Below are 27,182 nucleotides of genomic sequence, written 5' to 3'. Positions count from 1 at the left end.
TGTCTGAGCCGGTGGGGGAGGGGGCATGGGCCCGGGGCCCCCAGGCCCTCCGCGTGCCTGTCGCTGTGCTCTGGGTGCTCACCTGACGCCCGTGCCCCCACCTGGCTTCACCGTCCCCGAAGCCCCGTCCGCCGTCCCTGGTGGCGTGGGGTGTGCCCTTCCCACAGCCTTCCTGGCGCTCAGGGGGTGGGCGCTGGGGTTTCAAAGGGTCCCTGTGCTGAAGATAAATAGGGGAAGCCGAGATGTCACCAGAATGGCACTTGGGCCGAGTTGGTGCATCGATAAACTTCCAGCTTATCCACAGCAGATCTCATTTTTTCTGACCGAATCCAGAAATAAGTTTTCCCAGCGTACAGCCTCCGAGACCACAGGCTGCTTTAAGACACGCACATTTGCCTGCGATGGGGGGGGGGCGGGGCGGGGTCGCGGACCACGGTGCCGGTTAGGGGCTCAGTAGGTGCTGGGCCTCCGTGCCCCCTGTGAACTCCCGTGAGCCCCCCTGGCTCATCCCCACCACGAGCACCCCTGTCCCCAGGCCTCAGGAGGGGCAGGATGTGTGCTCAGACACACCCGCCCCGGGCCTGTAACTTGCGTGACCCGAGGGGCAGACCGAGCCCCCAGCGCTGCCATTCTCCTACCTCGCGCCCCTCCGTGTCTCCGTTTTAATCTGGGCAAAAACCAAGTGGGGAACGGGCGGTCTTTGAGGTCATCTTGCCAGCTGAGCTGGGGGTTTTGAGCCTCCCTTTCTTTGCGCGGTCGCGGCCGGCCTGCCGCGTGGGCTGCACGCTCCCGGGTAGACAGGTGCGGTGCAGGCGGGGCAGCCGAATCCCGGGAGCAGGCGCGTGGCGGCCGAGCCTCTAAGATGCCGCTCGAGAGATGGCCCTTGAGCAGGGCTGCGGAGTCCCCGGACGGAGCGTTTGGGTTTCCCTCTTGCGGTTAGGGTCAGCGCTCTTTCCCCGTCGTGGTGGGGGCGGAGGGACGGCCGGCAGAGCCCCGAGCCCCCCGCTGACACTGCTCTCTCTTTTCCACGCAGTTCCATGTGCATCCGCTGGCCGGGCTGCTCCATAGGAAGCCATGCGTGGATACTTATAGCCATGTTTCAGCTCGCCATGGATCTGCCCTCGTGTGAGTCCCTGGGCCCGGGCCCCGACTTCCGGCTGCTGCCCCGGCCACCGCAGCGGCCGCCCCGGCTGTGGAGTTTGAAGAGCGGACAGGCGGCGCGCATCCCCGTGCCCGTGTGGAGCCCGCGCCCGGCCCGCGTGGAGCGCAGCCACGGCCAGATGCCCAGCCCGCGCGCCAAACGGGCGCACAGACCCAGGGACCAGGTGGCCGCCCTGGTGCCCAGAGGCGGGCTCGCCAAGCCCCCGGCCGCGGCCGGATCCAGCCCTTCCCTCGGCTCCTCCTCCGCCGCGGCCCCGTCGCCCACGGCGGGTGGCGCGGCCGGCACGGACCAGCAGGCCCTCCTGCGGAGGGGGAAAAGGCACGTGCAGGGGGCCGGCTTCAACGGCTTTGACTTCCGGGGCAGCAGGCCCACCACCGAGACGGAGTTCATCGCCTGGGGACCCACGGGGGAGGAGGAGGCCCCGGAGTCCAACACATTTCCAGGCCTTTACGGCCCCACCACGGCTTCCATCTCACAGACACGGAAGACGACCGTGGCCATCGCCACCACCGCCGCCACGGCCACCACGGCCACCTCCATGACGCTGCAGACTAAGGGGGCCACCGAGCCCCTGGGCCCGAGGAATAGGATCCCGGCTGGGGCTAGCACAACGGAGCCTTCCACCAGTCCCAGCAAAGACAATGGCGAAGACGTCAAGCCCCCAAGAATTCTGGGGGAGACCTCAGGTACAGCCACCTCTTTTCTGGTTGGGGCTCGGTCTGGGGTGGGTAGGGAGGAGGGCACCCCGGGGGTGTGGCTTCTGAGGGATGCCCACCTCGGCCTGGGTGACACGACTTGGCGGGACTCCCCATCTCTGAGCGGCAGAACCGAAAACAATGGCAGCGTTGACAGTCAGGTGGCAGCCTTGGGGACGGAGGGGGCGTGCGTGTCCGTGGACTTGTGTGTCCTGCAAAGAAGGGTTGTCCTGTAGCCACGCTGTTCTGGCTGGTCGAAGGGGGACGGTAGAGGGTCTCTCCTTAGCGGTGGCCCCGAAGGGGACGTTGTGCCTTCCTTGCCTGTGTTAAGGGCATCCAAACCCTGCCAGGCACAGAGCCACATCTTCCCCAATGGCAGAGGACCTGACTTCCGGGCCAGCCTGGGGGTGAGATGCGGGCACACTTGCTGATGGGATCGGGGACGTTTGGAGTCTTCAAAAACCCTCAAGGGTGCAGCCCTGTGGAGGGGTGGCTGCGAGACTGGCCCGGAGTTAGGGATCACTTTAAACAGCAGAAGAGATTGAGGTCAGGTGTAAGGAAGGTCTTCCTGCGGTATCCGCTGAGGTCCTGCACACTGATTCGGGTTGGGGAGCATCTTTTCCCTGGAGACGGCTTAGCAGGTGTCTAGGGGATGGGGGTCAGGAGGCACGGCTCTGGTTCTCCTGCCTCCGTTTACCCTCAGTGCATATGGACGGTTACCATTTCTTGGCCTTCAAGTATCTACCGCAGCGTGGTTTTGTTTTTCGTTCTCCTCCTGTGCCTCCTCTTCCAGTTGCTTCTAAAGGCGTAGCCCTTGAGAACCTCCCAGGCCACAGCTCGTCCACAGGGTCAGACATGCACTCAGCTTCCTGGCCCGCTGAGGGAGAGTGCAGAGTCCGGGACCCTGTGTTCCTACCTGCCTCCAGCTCCCTCTGCCTCTGTGGGGGCCACGGCCCCACACCCACCGGGACCAGGGTGTTCACAGGTCAGATCTGCCCACACACCTCCTGGGCCAACGGTGGTACTTTTTGGTTCATAAAACAGGATGCAAACTGCAGGGTGTCAGCACGAAGGGGTGAGGGTGATGTGGCCTCCTCCAGGCCCCCGTTTCTTTGCCTCTCCACATCCTAAGTGCTTGGGCTCCGCAGGCCCCACGCAGGCACTCTCAGGACCCAGGGGGCAGAAGGGTATCGCTCCTCGGGGTCCGTCGGCAGCATCGGTGGTTTTCCTGTAGCTCTGGCCTTGGTCGGGAGTTGCACAGGTTTTCACGGAGTGGGTGGCTTTTGTTCCCTGACCTACTTCCTGCCTTCACCTGGTCGAGAGAACTGCAAGTTTTGTTCTGAGCAATTCTTTCCTAGAGAGCAACATATCTATGAAAGCAGGAGACCCATCTCCGTCTCAAAGCCAGGGGCCGGGGCCGGGCCCCGGGGACGCAGGCTGTGGGCTCAGAGCACTGCGGGACAAGGTCTGCAGGCTGTCACAGGCCATCTCCTGGGCTGCCTTTGCCCAGTCACTACAGACATGCAGCCCGCAGTTCGTCATGTCTGTGCTGGGTGCCCAAAAGCAGTTTACAAAGCATTTGTTTTTACCTCAGTAGATTCACAAGCCATCCTCATAACAGAAGGCGGTGCTGCCTGCGTTTACTTACGTCACTTACCGCAGAGGCACGGCTGAGAACACGTGTTGCCATTGATTCCAAATTACATTTGTTACCACTAAAAGTTAAATGCTCGGGATAGCATCAGAAGGCTCACCAAATTAATTCACAGTACACTGGATGTTACTAATCCAAATCGACAGATGCTTATCTTGGAAAAGATTTATGGTTCTTCATAATATAATCTGGTGCTAGATTAATTTGTTTAGCAAAACAGATTTCAAGGGAGGGGGAATATGTGTGTTTGCTTTTAGTACAGAGAAATGTGAATTCTGGGAAGTGATGCAGGATGCTGAGAAGGGGTGCCAGCGGCCTCAGCATCCCGGCCAAACAAGGCAAGACAGGAAGTGCTGAGGTGATGCCTCGAACTGGGTGTGTTACGGCCCAGCTGGTCCTGTGTAAGTGGCCCAAGGCCAGGCACGGAGAGCCCAGGCAGGAACCCTGTGAATCCCCTTGTCCTGGCAGGCACCAGATGTGGGCCTGGGCTCCTGACTCTTTGTGGAACATGACAGCTGCTCATGCTTCTCAGGAAGAATTCAGGCTGCAAGGGTGGTCTTGGGGGTCCCAGAGCTGTGGCCCGGGAGACTGTGCGTGCCGTGCACAATTAGTGATATGTGCGTCCAGACCTCAGATCGCCCATGAATCTGGGCTTTGCTGCATGGAGCTGTGTGACCGTGGGGGAAGTTCTCGTCTCTCTTGGCAGCATTTTCTTCACCAGGAAAATTGAAGTTTAGAAACATCTCTTCCAAATGATTGTCATGAGATTCAGTGCGTCAACACCAAGCACAAACTCAGAACCCTGCCCACACTCCAGGTGTTTCTATACCCAGCAAGAGTACCTCCAAGGAGAAGCTGGCAAGTGTCAAGGGCAAACAGGCTGCCAGGACATGGGGATCTTCTCATCTCAGACACTCCCAGCTCTGCCCACTCACTGCTGAGGGTATCGCAATGGGGAGAATTAAGGTTTGGAGAAGCGATGTGAAGAATTTGTCAGGTCAGTTCCGTTGGCCCAAGGGGCGTCTTTGGAATCAGGTTTGGGGGAGTTGTGAGTTTTTCTTTTTGCTTCTGTAGAGAGATGTTTAGAAAGGGAAAGTTACATTTGCCTGCCTATCCAGAATATAGATATCGGTGGGCATAGAACAGCAGATGGCTGGAGATTTGGGGCACTCTGAAATCCCTCAGGAGCTAACATTACATAGAATGGCATCGTCAAACAGTCCCTCTCCCGGGATCACCCTGTAAGTGAAGAGAGTGGGAAGCCTCTCCTAGGTTTAGCATAGGGAGTAAGAGCGTCTGCCTTCAAATTCCTGGCTTCATCTCCAGTTAGCTGTGTGAACTTGGGCAACTTGCTTATCTTCTCTGTACCTCAGTGGGAATTATAGAATTAGCCATCTTATAATGTTATAAAGGTTAAGTGAGATAGTGTATGCCAGGTGGTCAGTACTTGGCATATGGTAGCTGCTCATTACATGTATGTTGCTGTTATATGATGGTGATAATGATGGTGGTGATGGTGATGATGGTGATGATGATGATGATGATGATGATGGTCATGGTGTTGATGGTCCTAGTGGTGGTGATGATGGTGATGATAATGATGATGATGGTGGTAATGATGGTGATGACGATGATGATGATGGTGGTGTTGGTGATGATGACAGTGGTGATGATGGTGATGATGATGGTCATGGTGGTGGTGATGATGGTGGTGGTGGTGGTGATGGTGGTGATGTTGGTGATGATGGTGGTCATGGTGATGGTGGTGATGGTAGTGGTAATGATGATGGTCATGGTGGTGGTGATGATGACGATGGTGGTGGTGATGATGGTGATGATGGTGGTGGTGATGATGATGATGATGATGGTCATGGTGGTGGTGATGATGGTGGTGGTGATGGTGGTGATGTTGGTGATGATGGTGGTCATGGTGGTGGTGATGATGGTGGTGGTGGTGATGGTGGTGGTGATGGTGATGGTGATGATGGTGATGATGATGGTCATGGTGGTGGTGATGATGACGATGGTGGTGGTGATGATGGTGATGATGGTGGTGGTGATGATGGTGGTGGTGGTGGTGATGGTGGTGATGGTGGTGATGATGGTGGTGATTATGTTGATGATGGTCATGGTGGTGGTGAGGATGGTGGTTGTGATGGTGGTGGTGGTAATGATGATGGTCATGGTGACGATGGTCATGGTGGTGGTGATGGTGGTGGTGGTGATATTGGTGATGTTGGTAATGATGGTGATGATGGTGATGATGGTGATGATAATGATGATGGTGGTAATGATGGTGATGATGATGATGGTGGTGATGATGGTGATGATGATGATGGTGATGATGATGATGATGATGATGGTCATGGTGATGATGGTCATGGTGATGATGGTTATAGTGGTGGTGATGGTGGTGGTGGTGATGGTGGTGATGTTGGTGATATTGGTGATGATGGTGATGATGATGGTCATGGTGATGTTGGTGATGATGATGATGGTGGTGGTGATGATGGTGATAATGATGGTGGTGATGATGATGATGATGGTCATGGTGATGATGCTCATGGTGGTGGTGATGGTGGTGATGTTGGTGATGTTGGTGATAATGGTGATGATGGTGATGATGGTGATGATGATGATGGTCCTAGTGGTGGTGATGATGGTAATGATGGTGATGATGATGATGATGATGGTGGTGATGATGGTGATGATGATGGTGGTGGTGGTGATGATGGTGATGATGATGATGATGATGGTCATGGTGATGATGGTTATAGTGGTGGTGATGGTGGTGGTGGTGCTGTTGGTGATGTTGGTGATATTGGTGATGATGGTGATGATGATGGTCATGGTGATGATGATCATGGTGATGGTGATGTTGGTGATGATGATGGTGGTGGTGATGATGGTGATAATGATGGTGGTGATGATGATGATGATGGTCATGGTGATGATGCTCATGGTAGTGGTGATGATGGTGGTGATGATGGTGGTGGCAGTGGTGGTGGTAGTGATAATGATGGTGGTGATAATGATGATGATGATGATTCTGATGATGGTAGTGCTGGTTATGATGGTGGTGATGGTGATGGTGGTAATAATGATAGTGGTGGTGCTGGTGATGCTGATGATGCTCATGCTTATGGTGATGGTGGTCATGATGATGATGGTGGTGGTGATGGTGATGATGGTGACAGTGATGGGAATAATGATTGCTATCCTTGTGACGATTTGCTATCACCAGTTTGCTGCAACATTTACTGCTCCATTCTGGGGTCATTTGATGAGGTCATTAGATGAGGTCCCACATCCTCATCCCTGACCTTGGTGCTCTTTGCAGAGGCATAGATGGCACTAGCTAGGAACTGCTTGGGATGGAAAATCACCTGGCTCAGGTTCACTGAGGCATTCAGCTTCAGCCTCACATGGTGCTGGCAGAGGGTGAGTGTCAGATGGGGCAGAAGTTCACTTGAGGTCAACAGAGGAGGGATCCCCACGGCGAAGTGCCATCTTCCTGAGATAGCTCTCTTGCTGGTCATGTTCTGAGTCCAGAATCACCAAGTCTCCTGGGAGAAAAACACAAAGCCATTTCCTGGGCTTTAATCTTACAACTCGTAAAGGGAGTTGTGGGGAATTCAAGCCACCTGATTTTGGTTATTGCACTTGCCCACTGTGGGTCTCCTGGGCTGTGGGTGCTTGGCATCCAGCTAGTACTCTGAGTTCCTGGACCTGATGTTGCTAGACCTTCCTGCTGCCACCCGGACCTGAGATTTTCCAGCCTGCTCAGATATATCCAGTGCTTCCCCAGTGTCCATGTTCATAGCTCTTGAAGGTGCATCACCCAGGAGGGGCCACAAGCCCAGTAAGGTCTCCATTGTCATTTAAGATCTGTGTCCATTTGGATCAATCACGTATTTGTGACAGCCAGCAGCTCAAGGACGAGATGGCTCAGGTGTCATGGCCGCTCTGCCTGGTAATTTTTACGTTGGAATTCACTCATGCGTTTGCGGGGATGATTTCCAAGTTGCTTTGTCCTTGTCACCAGGGGCCTTTGGTGTCCTTTAGGTGTGTCTGACTGTAAGCACAAGGGACCAGCTGGTGTCACCTTCCCTCACACTGATGGTCAGCTGACCTGGACAGCAGAGCAAGTGTCATGCTGGGAAATACCTTCTAAATACCTGGATGGATGTGGAAGGGAGTCGTGAGCCGCTGTGGTGGGAGAGACGTGCTCCTCTCCTTCTGTTTAAAGCAATGATGGTGGTTTAAATGCTGAGCCCCTTTTAATTAACTTGCTGGGTGTTTGCTACCAGGGAAGTGAATCCGTCCTTAATTTAAAGATATTTGAAGCAAATGACTCATGAACTTCGAAAGTTTTGAGCGGCTTAATTGGGATAAGAGCATCCACGAACGAATGAGCACCTGGAGCTCGCTGAACACCCCACACCCTGCAACGCGCGAGGCTGGGCTTCAGGGTCTGACGCGGGCTTTGGAGTGGATGCACCGTGGTCTTGCGGGGCCACCTGTTGTGGCCCAGGTAGGACCGCGTGTGTCTGCCAATGGCTCTCTGTGCCCGTCCAGCCTCCCTTTGCTCTGCTTTGGCTGAGCAAAGCCGTGTTCGCACCGTGTGGATAACTGACCTCCGGCTCATTGAGGCAAGCCTCGGGATCTTCTGGAGGTGACTCTATCACCAGCTTCCTCTCATTTCCCTGTCATGCTCCATCTGACTGCATTCAGGGCTTCCTCTGCTTCTGTGTTTCCCCCAGAGCCTCCTCCTCCTCCCTGGAACAAGTTAGGGGTCAGGAAGCCTCTTGAGCTCTTGGGGGACTGCGGTGCCTGCCCCGGTGCCCTTTCTCTGCGGGAGCTGCCGCGTTCAACTGCCCAGGGCCGGCTTCCTCCTCCTGGCCCCCGAGAGCTACAGGAAGAGGCCTGAGCTGACACCCCTGCACCTGGACACCGGTCTCCCCTAAGGGCGGTGGGTGGGATGCTGGCTACTCAGGTCCTGGGGGGGCTGCAGGTGACACCCCCATGCAGGACGTGTCTTCCTTCTATCAGGCACTTCGCTAAACAGTGGAGTGATAACAGACCCGTTTGATATACGGTGGATTGAATTTATGGTTTTCATCCACTCACAGGGGAATGATTCTAAGCGTAGAGATTAAATATTAGACAGAACATTATTTTTAGAATTATTTGACGATGTGGAGAGGACCGGTTTTGGAATTTCTGGCTTCTGATCTGCCGCGCAGGGAACTGTCAGCTCCGTACTTGGTTGATATGAAATACTGCTCTTCGGGGCGGGGGGAGGCGCGAGGGGATAGAAAGCCTGGTCCCTTGCTGTCTTTTCAAGGAGTTTAAAATCTATTTGGGAAAGTCAGACAGGGAAGGACACAAGCTTGCACAAGAGAGAAATGACAGCGAAGGACAGGAGCGGAGACGTTAGAAAGCCCTGGCTTAGACAATTGCAGCTAGTCTGGAAACCCAGTGAAGGAGGAGGGGGCCGGTCCTGGTGGCAAGGGCCCCCGCTGGGTTTCCTGGAGAGTGAATGAGGCCGGTCCTGACTGACCCGGAATGCATGCCTGGGCAGGACACCAGGAAGGGCAGGTTACGACGCAGAGCACGGGCTGGAGACCAGAGCTCCTGGAAGCCCAGAGGCCTGCATGGCAGAGGCAGCCCAGCAGGTGACCTGTAACTCAGTCTTTTCACATCTGGATGGGACACTGGACGATAAAATGCTTGAGGGCTGACTTCCAGCTCTGAAGGGCCATAAGAACATTCGAAGCCCTGTGTTCCTTCTGCCCACAGCTAGGAAAATGGTCTTGACACGCTCTGCCCGCCCCACCCCCCCCCACCTCCCCTCCCCGCCGCCCTTGTGTCATCAGCTAAGGGAAAAGGCTGGCGAGCTCCAGGCAATGAGCCCAGCAGTTCCCATGCGTGGCAAGCGCTGGGGTCGGTGGGGCGGGGGCGGCCAGGATTTCCCAGCTGCCAGTTGGGAGGGTGGGAAGCCACCTTTCCCTGAGTGGGAGAAGTCACCCAGCCCACCCAGGAGTGGAGGGGTGTCCGACTTGAAAAGCCCCACGTGCGCAAACTTGCTGGGAGAAGCACGGCTCTCACCCTTGCAGCAGGTGAGCTCCAGTGTGCCCCAGAGGTCATTGCTTGGTTCTGGAGGCTCAGCCAAGGTCATGGGCAGACGCGTGGTGGACATGCCATATGGTCAGACGAGAAGACAGGCCTCTGGTCTTGGCTTTCAGTGTGGTTCAGTGAACCTTGGCCTTAGAGTCTGTTGCTAGGAGGTGATGATCAGCAATAATAGAGGATTAAGTTTCCTTTCCAGAACTTTCCGTCAGTAGCAGGGATGCCCAGTCTGTTTCGAAAGGGGAAGTGGGGTGTCTGCCGAGGTGACCGTGTGTGGGACGTGTAGGGGGTGAGGCTGGTGCTCAGGGGAGAAGCCCTGCCTTGACCCAGGCCTGACCCAGACCCCAGCTGTCCACCATCACTGGCCATGCCCTGTGACCTCGGGGGGTGCTGGCTCCCACCTCGAAAGGTCCTTCTGAGATGTGACAGAGTTCAGCCACGTGGAAAACTGGGACCCCGGGCATGCACAGGCCCCTTGGTCTGGGGCTGTGTGGGGGGCTGCGTTGTGCTGGGGAAGAACCACTCCTACTGTCTCCTTCAGCATCCCCCGAAGGGGAAGGTTTGGGACCTGCAGGTTCCTGGCCAGTTCATGACCTGTCTCTGTCCCAGAAGGATTTAGGCAGTTGGACCCAGCAGGGAAACCATCAGCAGAACCCAGGTCAGCAGCCTCCACGTGTGGCTTGTGGGGGCACCGTGTCCGGGGTCCCGGCCTAGGGGAGGGCTGGCTGCTGGGGCGCCAGTCAGCACGTCCTTTGCCAGGGGCCGGCTGGCTTCTCTGCAGAGTGTCCCCTGCACAAGTGCCTGTAATGGAGCCTGTTGCCAGACTTGTGCTTCGTTCTCCATGTTCTCCAAACTGCTCTCGGGAGGCACTGGGGCTGACGCTCAGGGAGGGGAGCCGGGGCCCTTTCCGTGTTGCCGAGGACCTCACCTCAGCACACAGCTCTGCTGCCTGAAGCCTCAGGGCGTCCTGAGTGGGGGCCTGAGTCCAAGAGGAAGCTGACTGCCTTATCCACTCCAAAGTTCTTGGCCCATATATGAGGTGCCGTGATGAAGGAAACTTCTAGAAGTTCCAGGGAGGCCTGCCCATCAGCAGAGTCCATGCCACGTGGGTGGAAATATCAGATGCCCCCACTGTGTGGTCTCCCATTCTGGACAGTCTGGCAGCTCGGGCCCCAGCCAGGACTCCATGGATGTGTCTTGGGGCCGAAGGCAGGGCCTCTGAGATCCACGCCTGGGTCCCCTTCCCTGTTACCACCTCTGACAGCAGGGGAAAATCAGCATCGTCTGTGGAGTGGGGGCAGAAAGGCTGGCACTCTAGAGCCAACTCCCCGCCCTTCCGGACCCAGGGCCCCAGTTTACAAAGCATGTTGGTAATGCTCCTTTTTGCTCACTTTCAGGGCACCTTTTCAGAGAAAGTATAAGCTCCTGAAACTGAGGGTCCTCTAAACTCAGGTAATGCCTTCACAGAGACATAGAGGATATATGAAGTGATATATGATAATGCTGGTCTGTGCACGTCTTCATGGTGAGGGAGTCAGAGGCTGACCCCGCACCCCCATGTGGCATCACCAGGAACTTGAGGGCCAGTCAAGCTAAGACAGGTATGTCATCTGGGCACAGGGGGCAGGTGACTTTTCGAAATGGTGAGCGCTCCCGGCAACATTTGGGACAAAAAAAAAATAACACAGCCTTCTTTTGATGTCCATGGTGGTTGTGTTCTTGGAAACTTCGGTGCTTATTAAAACCGTGCAGAAAATACTCTGGGTCTGCACATGGAACAGAAGGAGGCTTTCTGGGCTCAGAGCATTTATAGCAGGAGTGAACAGAAGGACGTTCGGAGTTCCACGGAACAGCACCGGCCGTGGGTGAGCACGTCTGTCCCATACACGCAAGGCAGGTAGCGTCCTGGCCCCACGCAACTAATGTCAGCCACTGTGACAACCAAGAGTGCCCCCCACATTCCTAGGTGCTGCCCCCCCCAAGAATCTCTGTTTTCATCCCACCCCTGGAGACGGGTGGCCGTGCCCTCACCTGCACCTGCACGCCGTGCACGAAAGGACCAGCTTGTGTCTGCCTGTGAGCGTCCTGGGGCTGAGGCAGCGAATTGACACAAGGTGGGAGTTTGAAACAATGGACATTTGATCCCTCACAATCTAGAGGGCAGAGGCTGGCGGGGGCTGCATCGCTCCTGCCTCTTCCAGCTGGTGGCGGCTGTGGTGCTCCCCTCCAGCCTCTGCCTCTGTCTCCATACGGCACCTTCCCTCTGTGTCTGTGTCTCTCCTCTTATGAAGACACCAGCCGTTGGATCAGGGCCCACACCCTGAGCATCCAGGATGGTCTCATCTTGAGATCCTTGATGTCATTGCATCTGCAAAGTTCTTTTTTCCAAATCAGGCCGCATTCACAAGCTCTGGGGGTTAGGACGTGGACGTATATGTTCCATGGGGTACCTGCAATCCAGGAGGGGCTGGGGGTCGGCCGTGCCACGGGGTTTCCTCCAGAAGCTGGGAGAACTGCAGACCCCCCAACTGTCCCCAGTCCTGGTGCTGCTAGAGAAGGTGGAGGGCGGGTCTGGGGAGGCCAGTGACCCAACCCTCACCCCCACTCCCCTTCACGAGGCTGGGGCTGCTCAGAGGCCCTGGGAGCCACTGGGGCTTGGAGAAAACGAACCTCCATTTGTATAAAATGCTTTGTATGAATTGAGCTTGACAAACAGTTCAGAGATCAAAGTGCCTGACCTCTGGTTGGCCTTGGACCCTGAAAGTCCATCCATCATTCACTCACTCATCCATCTGAGATGTTCCGAGCACCTACTATGTGGCAGGCACTGCGGTTACACGAGAAGACAACTCACAGCCCCTGTCCCCTCTGGGGGCAGCAGACAGATGGACGCTCACGTGGAGACATAAGAACCACTTCAGGTGCCCGTGTGCACGGGGAGGGTACCTGCAGGGCGTGGCAGGGAGCTGATGCTTTAGTGGAGACCAGATGGTGGGAGGAGGAGGTGGGAGGGAAAAGGAGGGTGGTGGCCAGGAACCGAGGTGGACCGAGTGTGGCAAATACTGGGGGGCTGGGGCGTGGGGCCACGTGGCCGGGGGCAGGGGAGGTAGAGGTTGGGCAGCGGCACGGTCTTCATGTGCTTGGAGGCCATTGTGGGGGTGATTGTGGGGTGAACAAGGAGTGGCCTGGCCTGTGGATGCTCCTGAAGCCGTGAGGCTCCAGGAGAGAATGGGGTGGGAGTCCGGCTCAGGGGGGGGAACAGGAGGGTGCATGGCACTTGCTGAGGACTCGGGTGGGTGACACGAGGGAAAGAGAACAATCTACAGGGCTTCCCAGGTGTGTGGTCGGAGCTTGTGCCTTCAACATAAGTGGCGCCTGAGCTGGGGTGGGTGCAGACTGGAGAGGGCGGCCAGCGGCCCCCTGGGCCCTGCTTCCCTGCAGCCTTTGCATCAGCTGTCAAGGGGGGACGTCCGTGGACTTGTGTGTGTGCAGCTGGGGGAAGGTCTGGCCTGTGGGAGTCTGTGTGCTGTCAGAGGTCCTGTGGATAGTTGAGATCACCTGGAGGGAGTGTGGATGGCATGAAAGGGGGACAGGGACAGAGGACAGGGCCCCAGAGGGTCCCCAAAGCACAAGGAGGGATGTCTATGGAGGAGGAAACCAGGAGGGTCATCCCATGGAAACCTGGAGCATCTCACAGAAGAGGAGGGGAGAAGGAGGAGGGGAGGGAGGAGGGAGGAATAGGAGGAGGGAGGGGGAGGAGGTAAGGGTGGAGTGGGAGAGGGAGGAAGGGGGGAGGATGGAGATGGAGAGGAGGAGGAGAGAGGAGGAGAAGGAAAAGGGAAGAGGAGGGCGAGGAGGAGGAGGACTGGGAGGAGGGGGAGGACAGAGATGGAGAGGAGAAGGAGGGGGAGGAGGGAGGAGGAGGGCGAGGAGAAGGAGGGGGAGGAGGAAGACTGGGAAGAGGAGGGGGAGGAGGACTTGGAGGAGGAGAGGGAGGATGGAGATGGAGAGGAGGAGGAGGAGGAGGTAAGAGAGGAGTGGGAGAGGGAGGAAGGGGAGGAGGGGGAAAAGGAGGAAGGGGAAGGAGGGGGGGAAGGATGGAGATGGAGAGGAGGAGGGGAGGGGGAAGAGGGGAGGTGGACTGGGAGGAGGGAGGAGGAAGGAGAGGAGAGAGGGGAAGGAGGAAGGAGGAAGAGGGGGAGGAGGACTGAGAGGAGGAGGGGCAGAACAAAGATGGAGAGGAGGAGGGGGAATGGAGAGGAGGAAGGGGGAGGGGGACTGGGAGGAGGAGAGGGAGGATGGAGAGGAGGAGGAGGAGGGAGGGGAAGGAGGAGGGGGTGGACAAGGAGGGAGGAGGACTGAGAGGAGGAGGAGGAGGATGGAGATGGAGAGGAGGGGGAGGAGGAGGAAGGGGAGGAAGGGGAGGAGGGGGAAAAGGAGGAAGGGGAAGGAGGGGGGGAAGGATGGAGATGGAGAGGAGGAGGGGAGGGGGAAGAGGGGAGGTGGACTGGGAGGAGGGAGGAGGAAGGAGAGGAGAGAGGGGAAGGAGGAAGGAGGAAGAGGGGGAGGAGGACTGAGAGGAGGAGGGGCAGAACAAAGATGGAGAGGAGGAGGGAGAGGGAGGACGAGGAGGAGGGGGAATGGAGAGGAGGAAGGGGGAGGGGGACTGGGAGGAAGAGAGGGAGGATGGAGAGGAGGAGGAGGAGGGAGGGGAAGGAGGAGGGGGTGGACAAGGAGGGAGGAGGAGGGCGAGGAGGAGGAGGACTGAGAGGAGGAGGAGGATGGAGATGGAGAGGAGGGGGAGGAGGAGGAAGTGGAAGGAGGAGGGGGTGGATGAGGAGGAGGAGGGAGGAGGAGGAGGACTGGGAGGAGGAGGAGGATGGAGATGGAGAGGAGGGGGAGGAGGAGGGAGTGGAAGGAGGAGGGGGTGGATGAGGAGGAGGAGGGAGGAGGAGGAGGACTGGGAGGAGGAGGGGGAGGATGGAGATGGACAGGAGGGAGGGGGAAGGGGAAGGAGGAGAGGGAGGATGGAGAGGAGGTGGAGGAGGAGGAGGAAGAGGAGGAGGAGAGGAGGAGGACTGGGAGGAGGAGGGGGAAGATGCAGATGGAGAGGAGGGAGGAGGAAGGGAGAGGAGAAAGAGGATAGAGAGGAGGTGGAGGAGGAGGAGGAGGAGGAGGTCCTGAATCAGGGCTCCCAGGAAGCAAGAGGGATGAGCACAGAAGTGACCATCACCTTTGTCCTCCGTGGAGGTGCAGGCGTGGAGGCTTGACAAGAAGGCGCGCCGGGTCACGTGGGGAGGCAGCGGGGACTATGTTGAGGGGCTGGGCCAGCGGGGATGGGGAGGGGCTTGGAGGACCCTGGAGGCAAAGGGCAGTTTTGCTGCTTCAGGCGGGTGCGCCTGCGGGCGTGGACGGTCCGGTCCGCCACGGGGTGACAGTGGGCGCTGGTCGAGCGGAAGCAAATCCTCGTGCGGGAGGACTGGCCGCGCGGGTGCGGGACGGCTGGCACCTGCGCATGCGCAGCTGAGCTAAGCGCAGGGCAAGCTGGGCTCTTGGAGGGAGCAGGAGGCGGTAATGAGAAGGCGGTCTGTCTGGGAAATCCCGCTTTCCTGGCAGCACACATTCCCCCTTTCCACTTGGGAGGCCCTGTGTGCGTGGGAGGAGCCATTTTGCTCCAGGGGCGGCGCAGAGGGGCCCTGGCCTGCAGCGCCTCTGTCCCCAGGCGGGGGACAGCAGGTGTGTGGATTCCACCTCAGATGGAGATGGGGGCATGTGGGCCAGGCCTGACTGGTGGGACGGGGGTGTCTGCGGTCGGATGTGAGCCCCGGGGACCCGGGGCACGTGCAGGGGCCTCCTGGCACCTGGGAGGCTGGGCGTGGGAAGGGCAGGGGAGGTGGTGGGCCTGGCGCTCGTGCAGGGGGCCGGGGAGGTCCTGGTCAGGGGCAGGAACTGGGTGTTTCTCTCAGTCCAAACAGGAGCTGTGGGTGGGCCATCCCTGAATGTGCAAGCTGGCTCTGTCCCCTCATCTGCGGAGGCGACCTCGGCGTCCTCACCTGGGCGTGTAATGGGCCAGAGGAATCGGAAGAATGCTTCCAGACATGGCCCTGCACCACCTCCTGCACCCGTCTCCTGGGGCCACGGGACCAGCCCTGCCCCGCTCAGACGAGGCTCTTAGGCAAACACCACGGGATGCACCGAGCATCGTGGGGCCTTCCTGTGCCGTCTTCCTCCCTTCCCAGGTGCAGCGGGGGGGCTCCTCCTCCGTAGCAGCCTTTGCCGAGGCTGGAGGGGTTGCAGACCTGGGGGAGGACCGTCCTGAGCACACCCACGGCAGTCTCTAAGCAGTACCAGGACTGGCCTTGCTCCTGGCTGGGACTTGAACCCAGACTCAGAAATGAGGTTTTTTGGGAACGCGCACTCCTGGATTCTTTGTCTCCATTTCCTGGCATTTAGCATGACTTCTGTCATTTTACGGCCACTTGCTCAGATGTCTGCCCCCCAGCCCCGCCACCTAATACTGAAAACAGCAAATACTACCTGCGTGTTCAGCGCCTCCCCCGGCGATCACCCAGCCTGGGAGTTCCTTCAGGGGCAGAAACAAACCTCCTGCCCCCGGATCCCCTGCCCCCTGTGGCCCTGGCCCCTGGCACAGCTCCTGGCCCACAGCCGACTGCACGTGGGTTTTCTGAACAAGCTGTACAAAATGCAACTTCTGTATGAATTGTTCATCGGGGTGAGATGCCGTCCAGGTCTGTAGACCTTTAGTGACAGGGAAAGGGGACACGGAGAGGAGAGGGGAGACAGGGTAGTAACGCGTCATTCCTTTGAGAGTCGCCCAAGCCCAGACTGAGAGAAGGTGCCACTTCTCCCGTGTAGAGCCCCACACCCCGGTCTCCATGCCCATGCACACTGGGGTTGCGTGGGCAGGAGCTGCTCAGGACCCGCCCGCCGGAGTCCACACCACACGCGTGGGCGAGTGTGGGGAGCATGTCCGGCTCATCCAGAGAGAGCAAAGCAGCCACGTCTTGGAGAAGAGAGTGAGGCTGCCAGGCTCCAGGGAGCAGGGAAGCTGGGAGCCACTCAGCCGGGCCAAGGCTAACGGGTGTATGGGGTACTGCAGGGGACACCATTCAGTCCACAGTCCTACGTGGAGAGAAAATGCACTCTGGTCTCCATGGCGATGGAGGGGAGCGGCGGGGCGCAGGCCGTGGAACCCCGTTGTGGAGGCTGTGAGCTTGACCTGCCTGTGAGCATGTGTGTCTTTGGGGGGCCACCACTCCAAGGCCCGTATCGGAGACTCGCAGAGGTCAGAGCTTGTGTGTACTCTTAAGATACCTGCTCAGTACTTCTCCTTTCATATTTCGCGGGGGGTGGGGGAAACCTTGGTAGTTGTAGTTTGGGAAGTTTCCCTGGGAGCCGGTGGCGGGGGCGGGGGGTGGGGGAGGCAAGCAGTCTACTTTCTGTAGCTGAATGGGGCTTGTCACAGGAGAGGGGGCTCCTGGCCGGGGTGGCAGGCTTGGGGGCCCCTAGTGATTCCCCAAGTCTGGGCGGGAGGAAGTGGCCAGATTCCACGTTTCCAAGGGTTTTAAGGCCTCAGTAAAGGCTGCTTGACTTCAGTGAGGATGAAAGAAAACGGACGAGAAGAGCAGAAGGGGGCCCCGTGCTGAAGCCACGGGCTGGGCTGTTCTCCCCTGGGCATCTTCAGCTCTGCTCCCCCCGGATGGAGATTCCCGGTGAAAGGCCCAGGGAGCCCCCCGCCACCGAAGCTATGGGCACAGTGGTGCCCGAGGCAGTGGTCTGTTCCGTGGTGAGCTGCTGCTCAGACCTGGGGTCCACACTGCTCCCACCACGCCAGGTGGTCCTTCCCAGCCTCGTGTGGATGCTCTGTGATGGCTCCCCCTTTGTCCCTCTCAGCCCAGAGCCAGGGTGTCCAGAGTAAAGACCACCCCAGGCCCTGCCCTCTGCGTTTTCAGGACTCCAGAGTGTGTCACCTGTGCCGCCACCCCTCCCATAAACTCATGGCTCCCTAAATCAGTATTTCTTGCATGGCAGCATAGAACAGGTACTCTCTGGCCCCTCCCTGCCCTGGCCTGTCTGCCCCATGATTGCCACCTCCTGATAGGTGCCTTTGTGGGGTCCCCTCTTCTGCAGCATGAACAGGGCTTGTGACTTGCTTCTAACCAGTAGAATATGGCAAAGGTGACAGGTGACATTATTCTATAGTCACTTTATAGCATACAGGATGCACCTAGCTAGCAGACTCACTAGGCAGACTTTCATGCTGGCCTAGACGAAGCAGCAGCTGTGTGGTGGGACAGCCTTTCAGAGGCCCATGGGCCAGGGGACTGTGGGAAGCCTGTGGGAGCTGAGGATGGTCCCCATCAGCAGCCAGCAAGAAGCCAGGGCTCTCAGTCCCATGGCTATGAGGAAATGAATCCCGCCAGTGCCCAGGATAAGCTTGCAAGTGGGTTCTTCCCTTGTTGGACTTTCAGATGAGAACACAGCCCAGCAAGGGAGGTACCAGGAGCCTCAGGCAGTGGGGCTCTCTGTCTCCCACTGGACACCTCTGGAGCCCAGGGTCTCTGAGACCCCAAGCAGAGGACCCAGCAAATCCACAGTGGGACTCCTGACCCACAGAAACTGACATGGTCAGTAGGTTTGAGTCTGAGTCATTGGTTACATGGTATAGATGACTAATACAGCCTGGAAGCTAGGGAGTGCCAGCAAGCAGGTGTGAATGAGGGAGTGAAGATTGTTTGGGTAAGTCGTGGTCATGGGTGACTGGTCCAGGTGGGCCACCAGGCCCTGGCCACCCTTCACTGGCCAGTGTGAACCTTGCCTCAGTCAGTTTGGAGAGAGGGACCAAGCCCTTGGAAACTTCCATCTTGGGCACAAATGACTGTGCCTTTCTCCCCACTGAGTTTCCTTCCCACCTGGAGCTCGGGACCTACTCCTCCTCTGACCCAGGCTCCTGGGGGTCCTGTCATCAGTCCCTCACTGGGCCTGTCACCTGGACATGTGGGCCCTCAGAGTGTCTGCTGGCCCTCAGCTCTGGCCCCAGATGCCCTGTCAGTCTTCCCGTAGCCCTGATGTCTATTGCCCCCTGCCTTCCTTCTAGCTCAGGCTAGCGCGGGGCCCATGGCTGTGCTGTGTCCTGGGAAAGATCATTGAAATGAATTATACATCAACACCAGAGATGGATCATTAATTAATAAACTCAGCCATCTCGACTTCCCACCGTAAATAGCACCTACAGTGAATGAATAAGCAGCCTGGCTCTTGGCCTGGATATTGACAAGTCCTCCCTTTTCTGGAGTCAGGGAGACAGATCAGAGCGGGAACAACGCTGGGCAGGATGTGTGTGTCCCCGAGGCTGTCACTATGCTAACCCAGATGCACTGACGGTCCAGCAGCAGGGTGCAGGCCTGGCCCTCGAGGTGGGAGAGCACCTACCCACAAGCTTCATGCTCAGGCCCCTCCCACGCGCTGTGTGCTCAGACCCCTCCCACGCGCTGGGTGCTCAGGCCCCGCCCACACACTGTGTGCTCAGGCCCCTCCCATTACCCTTGTTCTCAGGCCCCTCCCATTAACCTAGTGCTCAGGCCCCTCCCATGCCCCCAGGTGCTCAGGCCCCGCCCACAGGCCTTGTGCTCTGGCCTCGCCCATATGCCCGAGCTCAGGCCCCTCCCATAAACCTTGCGCTCAGGCCCCTCTCGCTTTTTGTACATGCTCAGGCTCCTCCCAGAGCACTTCTGGCTTTGGTTTTTGGCTGCTGGGCTCCGAGCTCCCCTTGAGGATGACCTGGCTGCACTGCCTGTTCGCACAGTTCCGATGTGGTGCCCGTGAATCATCGCAGCGCGTCAGCTGGAGCCAAATAAGCGCTCCATGCAAGAGGGAGGGAGGTCTTTTTGTTTGGGTACCTGTGAGATTTCCTGGGGTGCCGCGGGCCAGACGTTTCTCATCCCCATTCCGGAGGTCGGAGGTCCAAGATCAAGGTGTCGGCAGGGCTGTTCGTAACGAGGCTGCGAGAGAGAACCGGCTCCAGGCGTCTGTTCTCGCTTCCCGTGGCGTAGGGTTCGTGGGCTTGCAGACGGCCATCCTCTCCCTGTGTCCCTGCGTCGTCTTTGCTGTGCACTTCTCCGTGTCCAGATTTCCCCTCTGTAGGGACATTGGTCATTTAGATCAAGGTCCACCCTAATGACCTCATTTTAACTTGATGACGCCCTTAAAGACACTATTTCCAAATCAGGTCACATTCTGAGGTCTGGGGGTTTAAGACTCCAACACATCTTTTGAGGGGAGCACAATTCCACTCATAATGCTTGTCATTGGATTTAGGGCTACCCATATAATCCAGGATGATGTCAGCTAGAGACCCCTAACTTTGTCACATCTGCAAAGACCCTAGTTCCAAATAGGGTCCCTTTCACAGGTTCTGGGGGGGTAGGACCTCGTCATCTTTGGAGGGTGAGCAAAGTTCAACCCTGAAGGTATCCCCCTTCTTCCCGCACCCCATTTCCAACCAAATATAGCTCTTTTGTCTCTGAGCAAAGAAACTGTCAACAGACAGGGCCCTTGTGACCCCACGGGAGCAGAGCCTGAGCCTGAGCAGGGCGGGGCTCTTCACCCACAAGAGAAGTTTCTGGAGTTTCCCCTGACCACACGTGGATTATTTAGCATCTTATCAGAAGAGGAGACGGGGAAGAGAGGAGGCACACATGCTGCCATGTTGGTGGCAGAGGTTTCTTGTAAAGTTTGATGTTATTGTTAACTCTGGCTTCAGGGGGGAAAATAACTCACAAGACGCTGAAAGAGAACTGTGGACAGAGCCGCTCGGCACGGCTGTTCCAGAAGCCAGATTTATCTGCAGCGTACCCAGCCTCGTGCCTGAGGAGGAGGCGGTGGTGGGAAAGTGTTTACCTCCCTCTTGATCTTGTCTCATTTTTACAAATTTTAAAGAAAAGCGAAAACACAAACCTCTACTTCTGCTGGATCTGTCTGTTCGTGTGGATCAATTCCTGGAAGGCGTGCAGTCTTTCCCGCTCACCCAGATACCTGCATGTCGCGGGCCCTCCCCTCTCTGCAGCTGGAGATGACACCACGGAGCCCAAAGCCCGCCTTCCAGGCCAGAGTCGAGGGGAGACACATCTCTCCCAGGAAGAGAACACCAACTGTTTCCGTCGTTGGGCACTGAGCCCACAGCTGCTGGACTGAAATGGCCCCCTTCCCCATTGAGACATGCGTTTCTCGAACACCTGTCAGGTGCATCTGGGAGTTGGGCACTCACAGGTGCACAAGGAAGAAGAGACACTTAGAGCGACACTTGGCACTCGTCCGGACCCACTCCTGCCTCTAGTGCTTGAGCAACTCTCATCCCTACCTGGCTGGATCAAACCTTGCCTGCACCCCTCCTTCCCCCTAAGCAAGAAGCATGTTGCTTCTCCCCTGGGTGTCTTCTCTCAGTCTCACTCACAGATTCAACTTCCAAAGTTAAAAGGAGATTGAGATGGCAAAAGCTTTTACCGTGAGAACATTTTATTGCTCGTTCTTTTTTTCTAAGTAACTGAAGAGCTGACATGCTCAGACTCCTTCAAGATGCTGTCATCTCCGAGCAGCTCTGTAGACTTTCCCTTTGCATTTTTCAGCGCCCCCAAAGAGTTCAGAAAAGTACAGGATATCAAAGCATCCCATTGTTCATGTTAAATATATACAATTTAATTTGTCAATTATACCTCGATAAAACTGCAGGGCATGGGGGGGGGTGGGGCAAAGAAAAGAAAGCTACAGGATGAGGTCGGCAGGCAGGCGGGGGGCCGTGGGAGAAGCTCAGCCCGCAAGGAGGATGTCCATCTGGTCAACCCTCACGACTTCAGACTCAGGGGGACAGCTGGAGAAGGAGAAAGAAGCAGGTGCTAGGAGGGTCCACGGTGACTTACGGAGGCCCTGGCCGAGCGAGCTCATTCTGACTCCCTTGTTGTTTGCATGGAGCTCGGAACGGGCTAGCACCTCTGGGACAAAGACAGAGATGCTCACACAGTGGCCTCTTTGCCTGGCAGTTTCTAGAGAAAAGCCAAGGTCACGCTAGGCTCCTGGGGATGCCCTCCTCTCCTCCCCCGCCCCCGGTCCCACCTGTCCTGGGAGGCTAGGGGCTCATCTGCAACCACTCTCCTCTCCATGGTGCCCATCCCCCAACACCCCTCCCTGGAAGCCGAGTGCCTCTCCTAGTCTCACTGACAGGGGGATGGGGTGCCCCCAGACGTTACAAATGGAAGCAGGATGTGCTTTTGGAGAGAGAAGCTCCACCAGGAGGGAGGGGATGTAAGTGTCCACAGGGCCAGCGAACACATCTTCACAGGCCTCTGTGGGTCCAGGGACAAGTCTTCTGCAGCCCCCCACTCAAAGAGCCCCCACCCTGCAGGGAGGGGACGGCTGCCTTCCTCAGAGAGCCTGAGGAGGAGGGTTGTGGGTGGTGGTAGGACCCTTGGGGTCTGAGCATGTTGGGAAAGCCATGCAGGCCGGGGGGACCCTGATGCCACATCTTCCTAGGACCTGTCAGTGCTGGGGCCTCACACGCCAACCTGGGCAAGGTGTGGCTGTGGGGGGTGGGGGCAGAACTGGCACCCGGCTGATGGAGAGAAGGGTACCGGTGCCCTCACCCCCACCCCCGCCGCTCTGCCCCCAACGGGCCTCGTCGGACCCCCTGAGAGCCCTGGGGCAGGCCCTATGGCCCCGGCCTCTGTCACGTCTGTAAAATGGCACACGGTCCATGGGTGTAGAATTGGACCTGGGTGCCTCCCTGTGGCCCCCTCTGTTCCAGATGCCCCGCAGATGAGCCGAAATAGGCTTCTGGACTCCTCTCCGCCCAGCGGGCTGCCTCGGAGCATATCAGCATGGAGAACAATTAAAAAGCTGTTAAAACATGTATTTTCACACTGGGAATCTTCATGGGATTTCCTGGCCCCCGGCTGTGGGCCGCCCCCTCCCCCGTCTTTCCTCTCTGCTCTTGTTGAGGCCAGGTCGGCAGCAGGGTCCCCCTGGGCTTGGCTCAGAGTTTTGCCTCTTTGTAGGAACATTATGCTCCCCCCACCCCCGCCCCCGCCCCAGACTGCCTGCACGCAGGCCCTGAAGCTCAGATCACACAAGGGAAATGTGAGTCTGCACTTGCCCAAGGCCCCACCCGCCCTGAGAATCGTCATCTCCACATCCTGGGTCTGGAAGCGGGTTCTACAGTAAGGAGAAGTCGCCCAGCCAATCCCATGTGCGTGGTGATCCGTTCAACCCTCCATTCATTCAACCGACCACAAGACACTGAGTGCCCAGCTCTGTGCTGGGGGCTGGGGCCTCAGCAGCAGGCAGAACAACGCCAGCCCCCAGCCTCATCTAGATGCATCCAGTGGGAACCAAGTGCAGCCAAGCAGCCACCTACCCTGTTCTGAGAGACCCGATGACGCTGTTCTGGAAGAATGGACCAAGAAGAGTGACCCCTGCTCCCAAGCCTGGGAAGTCCCAATGGGCACGCCTGGGGGGAAGGTCCGAGGTGTCCTGACCCACCCGTGGCCCGTGCAAGACGAGCCCCGTCCCCCTCAGGCGGCAGGGGCAGGAGAAGGCCACTGTGACTTGTGCTATTTCCCCGAGACCAGAGAAAATTCTGGCGTTATGATCTGCCCACACGCCAGTGTCTGTGTCAGAGCCAGAAATAGAACGCGGAAGATTCTTGTTCTGATTTCTGTGCTCATAATTCCAGGGCAAGATGCCCTTACGAAATGTGGATCAGAGAGACGGTGGGGGAGAGAACGGGCTGAACAGAGGAGCGGTTCACGCGAGGTCTGCGTGGTGCGAGTGGGGCCTTGCCGTGCACCAGTTAGGTGCCTTCATAAGCGATCACGTCCCAAGCGTTGACTCGGCTCAGCCTGGGAAAAACGAGAGTGATTTGCAAAAGTCCCCTTCAGTCGTGACAATTGAAATCCACACCCAACCCACAGATCTCCTGGACCCCCAGACCTGCTCTGGGTGGAGGGGAAAGGTGGCAGCCAGATTCTGTACTCTTAGAAGAAAGGAGCCCATTCCCTGAGCCCTGGAAAATGAGGCGGGGTCCGGTTTGTAACTCCTGCCTTAATAGTAGCAGTGACCTCTGATGGGTGGTGTCCTCACCATGAGCCAGGTTCTAAATGCTTGACTTCAGTCAAACCTTGTGCACATGCAGCATCTGGGAGACAGGAATACTGTCTTCCTCAGCACTGGAAGAAACAGAAGCACAGAGAAATTACGTGATTTGCCCAGGGTCACACAGCCTATAAAAGGGTAGAACGGCTATTTGAACCTGGCCTCAGGGATGTTATTGTAATGCACTGCACTACCCTGGTCTCTCTCCCATTCAATCCTGGCCACAGCTCCTTGGGACATATAGTGTGTGTGTGTGTGTGTGTGTGTGTGTGTGTGTGTGTGTTACAGATGAGGATGTGGAGAACAAGAGAGTAAGGTGTCTCTGCACCTCTGAGGCCGGGCAGAACCAGAGGTTGAACCTGGACCAGCCTGGCCCCAAAGTCCTGCGGTTCCCAGCACCCTGAGCGAGCACACCCTAAAACCTGGAGCGCGCCCTCCCCTGGGGGGGGTGGTCCTGGGCATCCCACCCCCAGTCAGACCACTTGTTCTCTGTCACTCCTGCTGTAGCCCGCATGCAGCTTCTGTGACGTTCCCAGGAGGCACCTGCCCCGGGAGCTCCCGGTGACAGTGCTTAGAGCCTGTGATGCGAAGGGGAACAGAAGGTGTGTGACAGGGCCAGGAGAGCCACCTGTGCCCCCACATCACTGCACCCCCAGGGTCGGCTTTGGGAAACACTGTCTCTTCCCCAGCAGCCTGGAGACCCAGGGCGACCCTGCCACCACGTGGTCTCAGAGCACGTTTGACTTGGGAGGGAGGGAGCCCCATGGGTAATGCTGGATGCGGTGTGCGAGCCGTCTCTGTGGGTTTTGTTGGAAGGAAACAGAAGGCAGCCCTGAAGAGGGGCCCATGATAGTGGCCGGGCCACCTTTGTCCCCTCCTTCTTGCAGGATTCTAAGGTCCAGGGCTGTCCTCTGCTTCTGAGGCTGCGATAACCATCACACGTGGCCTCCCGGGACCCTCTTTGCCCGCTGCTCTACAGTCAGCCCTCTCCCCCCTGCCCACAGCCTTGCCTTCCCCTGCCCTGTGCCAGAGCCCCTGACCACAAACATTCCCCTCATACAAATCATTCCCAATCCCCTGTGGCCAGAAGTAATCTCTTCCTTCCCCTCGGTGCTCATGACTGTGTCTCAGATTCCCACTCAGCCGTGTGCAGCGGGGAGCAGGCAGGGGACCCACCTACACCTGGGATGCACAGCTCAGGTGAGCTCCCCCGGGTCTCTCCCTGGACATGGGGTCCTGGGGCTCCCTCCTGGGTGTGGAATGAGTCCCAGAGGCTCATCCCGTGATGGCTTGTTCGCTTGGCCCGATCAAGCAACACAGCCATCCTGGGAAGGACTGGCTAAGCCTGGAAGAGCTGAGTTGACACGGATGCTTCAGGCAAATAGATGGTTAGAAGCAAAACAGAGTTATCCTAAGCTGTTTCTTGAGGGAAGCTTGTCCCTTCCGTAATGCTGGCATGGTGCACGGAGCGCCTGTGCGCCCTGGGTGCTCTTATCGGAGCCCAGGCACAGGCTGGGTGGGGGGCCCTGAAGGCAGAGCCCCCGTGGGCTGCGGCGACCTCTGCGGGAGGTCTCTGAGACCCGCTGGGATGCAGGTGGGAGGTAGAGGTGAAAGCGGACGGGACCTGCACGCAGCCCGGTGACTTAGGGAGGTCGGTGGGGACGGAGGCCCCGTGGGAGGATGGTGATACCGCCAAGGCCCTGGAGACGTGATGGAGGAGGAGGTGGGGCCCGCCTCGGCGTTCGGACACGTCCAGGTGAAGAGTGGAGACGTGGGGAGGGCCAGCAGTCTGTGTCCCTGTCCCACAGGGGACTAGGTTCCCATCTTCACCTGCATGAGACTCCTGGGACCGCCCGGAGCCGGGTGACGCGGGGCTCTGGTAGATTGTGCGTGGCCTCGGGGTCCGCCAGCCCTGGAGCCCGTCCGCCCGGCGCAGACGTTGGGCCCCGTGGATGCCCACGGAAGGTGACGGCCCCGCGCTTCTGTGTCTCCCCCGCGAGAACGTGAACCCGAGGCCTCACTGCTGCCTTCCCGAGCTTTCTGGGGAAATAAGTCAAAAGTTAATTTGATTTTGAACAGATTCTTAAATCAGTTCCCAAGAGGCAGAGATCAATTTGCATTTCATCTCTCTTCCTGAGTCATCTCGGCTGGTATTTCACACGGGTTGTTGGTATTTTTCACGTCCTCTCACTGCACAGACGTGACCCTCACAGCATATTTTTTTAAAAAAAGAAGCCATCTGAGGAAGGGGAGGAGGCAGCAGACTCTGAGTTGTACGTGTATGTGGTTTGTTTTTTCCATTTTCTTTTGTACTTTGGTGTCTTCTCCTCCGGCCGGAATGGCCAGTATAGCCCTTGACTTTGACTTGGGTGTTCGGTCCGACGCACCTGTTTCTGCTCTCCGACCAGAGTGCAGGGTCTCCTCCTGAGTTTCTGGCTTCCGAGGGTCTCCTGGGGGTAGGGACGCCCCTCTCCACACTGTCCAAGTCGGGCGCCCAGCCCCTGGCCCCTGAGACGGCTTCCAGGCCGGCCCCCTCCCCGTGGGCACCCCTGTGCAGCTCACAGACCCTCTCCTCTTGGGAGGAGAAAAAGCTCTGACGGGTCTCATGCCCCCAAAAAACTGAAAGGAGGGACTCCAACGGATATGTGTCTGCACACCCGTGTTCACAGGAGCATGACTCACAATCACCAAAAGGTGGAAACAGCCCAAGTGCCAATCGACAGATGAATGGATAAACAAAATGTGGTAGATCCATATGATGGAATATTACTCAGCCTTTAAAAAAAAAAAGGAAGGAAATTCTGACATATGCTACAGTATGAATGAACCATGAGGATATTGTGCTGAGTGACATAAACCAGACACAAAGGGCCACATACTGTAGGATTCCGCTCATGTGAGGTCCCTAGAGGGGTCAGTTCACGGACACAGACAGGAGATGGGTGGGTGGGCACCAGGGGCTGGCGGAGGGGGTACACAGCTCGCGTTTAACAGGGGCAGAGGGAAAGGTTCTGCAGACGAGCCGCCCGTTAGTGCAAATGCACTTAATGCTACCGAACCTCACACCTAAAAATGGTTCAGGGTAGATTTCATGTGTGTGTATATTTTATCACAATTTTGTTAAATTAAATAAAAAGGCATGGACAGGGGCGCCTGGGTGGCTCAGTCGGTTAAGCGGCTGACTTCAGCTCAGGTCGTGATCTCATGCTTCATGGGTTCGAGCCCCGCGTCGGGCTCTGTGCTGACAGCTCAGAGCCTGGAGTCTGCTTCGGATTCTGTGTCTCCCTCTCTCCCTGCCCCTCCCCTGCTCATGCTCTGTCTTTCTCACTCTCCAAAAAATAAACAAACAAACATAAAATTTTTTTAATTTAATTAA

The 27,182-nt window shown here is 57.5% G+C and overlaps 1 protein-coding gene across 1 annotated transcript in view; it reads left to right on the top strand.

The window, feature by feature from the left end:
• Positions 1-27,182, top strand: part of AJAP1 (adherens junctions associated protein 1) — a 130,214-nt gene that overhangs the window by 56,471 nt on the left and 46,561 nt on the right. The window contains exon 2 of the mRNA XM_060626236.3: positions 1,034-1,848. Coding sequence (XP_060482219.2) covers positions 1,034-1,848 — 815 coding nt within the window. The remainder of the gene's footprint in view (positions 1-1,033; positions 1,849-27,182) is intronic.

Source organism: Panthera onca, chromosome C1 (genome assembly GCF_046562875.1).
Source record: "Panthera onca isolate mPanOnc1 chromosome C1, mPanOnc1 haplotype 2, whole genome shotgun sequence".
NCBI classification, from domain to species: Eukaryota; Metazoa; Chordata; class Mammalia; order Carnivora; family Felidae; genus Panthera; species Panthera onca.
This window is presented reverse-complemented; position numbering and strand designations above follow the sequence as displayed.